The 5,224-nt window shown below is 45.3% G+C and overlaps 1 protein-coding gene across 1 annotated transcript; it reads right to left on the bottom strand.

Moving 5' to 3' along the window:
• Positions 1–459: 459 nt before the first annotated feature.
• Positions 460–3,185, bottom strand: LOC120695276. The gene is made up of 3 exons (XM_039978566.1): positions 2,900–3,185; positions 1,134–1,875; positions 460–1,060 (listed from the first exon to the last, which is right to left on the bottom strand). Exons 1-3 carry the CDS (start codon positions 3,183–3,185, stop codon positions 460–462), a joined length of 1,629 nt encoding a protein of 542 aa, XP_039834500.1.
• Between the last annotated feature and the right edge of the window lie 2,039 nt (positions 3,186–5,224).

Below are 5,224 nucleotides of genomic sequence, written 5' to 3' on the forward strand. Positions count from 1 at the left end.
CGTCGGTTAAACCGGTGTTAAAGACTTTTTCTGATTTTGTCTTTTCTGATTTGAGTCTTGAATGAAATCCAAATATTCTTGAGATATAAGTTGAGAACCACTTATTTGAACTTCTAGGAACCTGAGTGACCATAGTGTGCATCCATTTTTGATTGACCATGTCCATGCTCAAGTTACTTGGCCTTAACCCCTCTTAATAGTGCGATCACTACAAAACTATAAAACCTATACTAACCTAAGTGTCCTTCTCAACCTTATGACACTTAGGACTAGAAAAATCCTTAGTCTTGACATATATATGAGTTGAATACCAAGATCGCCTTTTTGGATAATGAAATTGAGGGGCCTCTTTTGACATATGACCAAATGAGCGATAATGATCTATTAAGCTGCACAAACTCATTAGTCACAATAATGGTTGTCATTAATCACCGAAACATACCTTGAGGGCCTAGATGCTTACAGCAGCTTCCACCACCCAGCTTTGCGGTTATAAATTACCCGCTCTCCTTTGTCACCATGCTTTCTCTTGAGCCCTGTGTCTTGTACACCTGGCTGGACATGGCTCACCCTTTGTAGTAGCTCTGCAACCTCCTCTGCAGTGAAATTTCTAGGTGCCTCCTGCTCCTCGGTGTTCCCATCGAACTTCGTTTTATGTTTCCGCCAATCATGATCCTTTGGCAGGTAATGACGGTGGCCAATGTACGCTAACTTATTCTTTAGTCTCCGTGACAATGGGTTTTTGTCGCAATGAACACGTGCATAATAACCTTTTGTAGTTTGACCTGACAGGGTGCCTAATGCGGGATAGTCATTTATGCTCCAAAGCACAGCTGCGTGCAGGTCGAACTTCGTTCGACTGGCAGCATCATATGTCATGATGCCACTCCAGAGCTGAAGAAGTTCTTCTATAAGAGGCTCCAAGAATACATCAAAATATTTTCCTGGAGATTTTGGACCTGGGATCAGTAAAGACATGAAGCAGTTTGCAGGATTCACACATTCCCATGGTGGAAGATTTAAGGGCATAACAAGCACTGGCCACATGCTGTAGGTCGTGCTGAAGTTGCCAAATGGATTGAAACCATCAGTAGCCATGGCAAGTCTTAGGTTTCCTTGCATCCTTTGCAAACCAATTGTACTTGTCGTCGAAGTGCTTCCATGCCTTCCCATCTGCAGGATGGCTCATTTGGCCCTCAACCGGTACGCGCCTCGTCCTATGCCACTGGAGGTCATTAGCTGTTCGGCTTGAACCGAGCATCCTCTTGAACATTGGGATTAAGGGGAAATGCCTCAAAACTTTCTGAGGAACACGTTTACCATCCTTGTCTTCCCATCTAGATTGTTTGCATTTTGGGCAGGCATCCAAGTTGGCATACGTCTTCCTGAACAACACACAGTTATTATGGCACACATGGATCTCGTTGTATCCAAGGCCCAGTTCACGAAGATACTTATTTGCTTCATCATATGTTGAAGGTAATTTGGAGGCAGGGAATACTGAGGACAACAGCTTCAATTTTGCATTGAATGTTGTATTGCTGATTCGGTAGCGCGACTTGATCCGAAGCAGCCTCACAAGAAAGGAGAATCTTGAGTGGCTAGATCTTGGGCAAAGCGTCCGCTTCAAATCTTTGAGCACCCTAGTAAAATTTGGTACCTGTCCATCCTCCTCTACGGCTGCATACAATTCTGATATTATCTCCAGATCTGGGAATTCTTGGTTACCAACATTGGGTTCCTCAGAAACATGAATCCCATCATATTGGTGAGATTCCCAAATCCCATCATATTCATGTGGATGCACCTGCTCTGAAAACTCTACATTCGCATCAATTGCAGATTTCCCATGATGAGTCCACCTTGTATATGCAGCTGACATTCCAAACAGAAGAAGGTGATCGTGGACAACTTTCTGAGCCCTGTGACTTTGGTTAAGACAATAGGTGCATGGGCAACTTATATAGGCATGCTCAGGAGATTGTTGCTTAACAAACTCCATGAATTGCTCCACTCCAAGGGTGTAGGAAGGTGTGAATTTTCACCCATTCGTTATCCAACTTTTGTCCATCTCGATATTAAAAGGGTTCCTAAACAAAACAGGATGAGGGAGTGGCCGGATTGGAACTAGTTCAACATGTATTAGAGGAAAATCAAATCTATCACTTTGCAAACTGTAGTAATATCGTATCAACAAATTGATGGTTGCGGTCGAGAGGACTTACTTGCGGATGAGGTACTAGCCTGATTGAAACCACCGGATGAGGCCTTTGCTCTGCCGGATGAGGACCAGATTGGCGGAGGAGAGTAGTTGCGGGGGCTCCGCAGGACATTTACCAAGCGTCGTGAACCGGGATCCGCCACTGCCGCCACCTCCGCCGCCTAGTAAGATTGGGGATCTGGATTCTGGATGAGCATCTAGGGACCGGGTGGTCGTGACGACCATTTTGTTGACTCTACCAATAGTTGACTGCGGATCCCGGCCATTGACTCTTTGCATCCAAGGGCTAAGAATCCCCTGGAGGTCGACACGTACATTAATATGCAACAACAAACAATTGAACAACAATTTATGATGATTACATTAATTAGAACATATACACAACAAAGGAGTTCACATCCCGATCGATTTCGTAATCGAACACAAATCAATTTTGCATACGAGCGGTAGCTGACGGAAATGGACCACGGCAACGATGGTGACAGGGCTCAAAGGCGCCGGCGAGGCATGGTTGGGCGCGGCGTCGGTCGCTCATGGCATCCAGCCCTCATTCCGAGCCAAGACTCGGTGCCGGCTGTACTTCTTCTTGTCGTCTTCCCTCAGGGCGCGGGACTTGGCCTTCCCCACGACATGACCCCTAACCTCATTCGGGGCCTCGGGGTACTGGAAGACGATAACCCCACCGGTAGTCATCGTCCAGGTTCGTCTCCGTCTGGGTGTCGAAGTCGGAGTCGAAGGCCTCAGTAGGAATGTTGACCATGGAGGACACCACCCGGGGCGGTGACGAAGCAGTGGGGGTGGAGGGGGACAGTGCCACCACTGCCGGAGAATGTTGGGAACGCGGTGGGGAGCCCGCAGCCCCTCCGCCGACTGCATCGGTGGACGACAGCGGGTGCCCTAGGTCGCTGGCGTTGTCGGAGCGGGGCGACCGCCTAGCGCGGGACGATAAACCTCCACGCATCATGCCGTCGAAAGAGATAGTTTGTGGAACTGGCGAGGATGGCGATGGTCGAAAAAATGGCAATTAAGTAAATAGTTAGTGGCTTCCCCGAGAAGACAACCAGCGCCGGATAACAGCAACTGAGCCGGCAACAGAGCCGGCGCCGGATAACAGCAACCAAGCCCACAAAATTGCATAAAAAATATAATCACGATCATATATAGATGAATATGCAAAGTTCTACATATGGAATGAAAATTCAATTGTTTGGTATGGGTAATTCAAACATCTATGTCTAAGGAACAAAAAAAAATAAAATCAACAGTTTGTTAGAAAATCGTACAAACTAGTACAACAACATAATTTAGGTTCATAATCTTGTAAAAAAAAGAATCAAGTAGTTTTGACAAAGTCGGGTCATACATTGTTCACAAATGAATACATCACCCACATGGTTACCTATAAGTCAACACAAAGTTTCAAGTTTGCATAGCACAACAATACATGTGAACTCAAATACAATTCAAATTTGGACACAATGTTGAATTTACCTTCCAACTACAAAAAATGAACTTATATTTGCTTTATTTTATGAAAAATCATTTTGTTTATTTTAAGTCCTTATGCGAAACAAACTACGCATTATGTACAAGATCTGAATAACAGTACATAACTTTAGGATAACACAAAAAAATGGAAAGAGGGTGATTTAATATAAAATTATGAAAAAGAATCATCAAATTCCGAGTTCGTATGAGGAAGAAATACCAGTTACAAATTTTTATTAAGGATTGAAAAGAGAAATATGGATTATATAGGAAAAGTTTTGGATTTCACCCAATTGCGCGCACCATTCTCCAGGGATTCAATTCGAACCGACAAGTGGGGCCCCCTAGTCAGTGGGGCATCCCACCCGAAATTTTCAATGGGCGGCAACTACGCCGTCCAAAACGAAAATATTTTCTAGAAATGTCCCTTCTACCCTCAACCGAAAGGCATACCGAAAGGTTTCTTTTGCCTTGGCTTTTGGCCAAAGTTCATCAGATCTTAAAGGATCAGATAATCCTTTCATGAAGAGGTTAATGTCATCTGACCAGTCATCTAAATCATAAAACTCGTCTAGAGGGTCTAAACTGTTTTTGTACTTGATGAGCTCTTGGTCTGACGGATCTCTTTCTGCTTCGATGAGGTTGGTGTTAGGCTGGTGGTCCAGATTGTTCAAGAATTCGTCGAAGTTAGGACTTGTTTCGTCAAGATCGTCCTCTTTGTTGTTGAGGGTTTCTTCTGACAACTTGATGCAATCCAGCTATATGTTATCGATTTTGTCCAGATGAGTGAAGATATCATCTGTTTATTTTTCTAGTGGTTCTAGGTTTGTAGGCGTGTCGCGATGGACGTTTCGCTCGTGGAGAGTGCTTTGCGCGATGTTAACACACTCGGAGAGCTTGTTCATTACACGATCGATTCCATCGAGCAGATCGGAGTTATCTACTCGTAGTTGAGTTGGTGATTCTGGATCTGTCCAGTATCTTTTTATGAGATCAAAATTTTGGGCTTCCTGTGGGTCTTCAGGAAGGTTTGGCATGGAGTCAGCTTGTGCTGGCGAGTTGTTTTGTGTGGGACCATCGTCATGACGGGGAGGTTTGGTGCTTTCTTCATCAGACAAATGACTGGTGAAGCCCCCGGATCCATCTGCAACGAAGGTCCAGGCTCCGAAGGAGAGGGTAGTACCCTTCTCGAGGATGTTATCAAATTCGTAGGAAGCCATCGAGTTCGTAAGGAGATCGTCAGAATTGGGCCCCATGGTGGGCGCCAGCTGTCGGTGTTTTACCGTCACGTCTACCTTGGGATACCCTTAGGTAGAGGATTGATGTGGGGAGACACCGAGATCAAGAACACGATGGTGCAAGCAACACAAGAGTTTAGACAGGTTCGGGCCGCAAGGATGCGTAATACCTTACGTCCTGTTGGGTGGTGCGTATTGCTTTGGATGTAGGTGGGTGGCGTATGTGCTAGGTTATGCGTTTGTTACCCCTGGAGGGGTCTTTGCCTGCCCTTATATA

The sequence above is a fragment of the Panicum virgatum genome, chromosome 2K (genome assembly GCF_016808335.1).
Source record: "Panicum virgatum strain AP13 chromosome 2K, P.virgatum_v5, whole genome shotgun sequence".
Taxonomy (NCBI): domain Eukaryota; kingdom Viridiplantae; phylum Streptophyta; class Magnoliopsida; order Poales; family Poaceae; genus Panicum; species Panicum virgatum.

Bases quoted from the DNA above. Each gene is read 5' to 3' on its own strand.
- LOC120695276 (XM_039978566.1), bottom strand. From the start codon at position 3,185: ATGATGCGTGGAGGTTTATCGTCCCGCGCTAGGCGGTCGCCCCGCTCC. The intron at 1,876-2,899 runs GTTATCGTCTTC...TTGGAATGTCAG, and splicing joins GGACGATGACTACCGGTGGG to CTGCATATACAAGGTGGACT. The intron at 1,061-1,133 runs GTTTGCAAAGGA...TGGCAACTTCAG, and splicing joins TTCGACGACAAGTACAATTG to CACGACCTACAGCATGTGGC.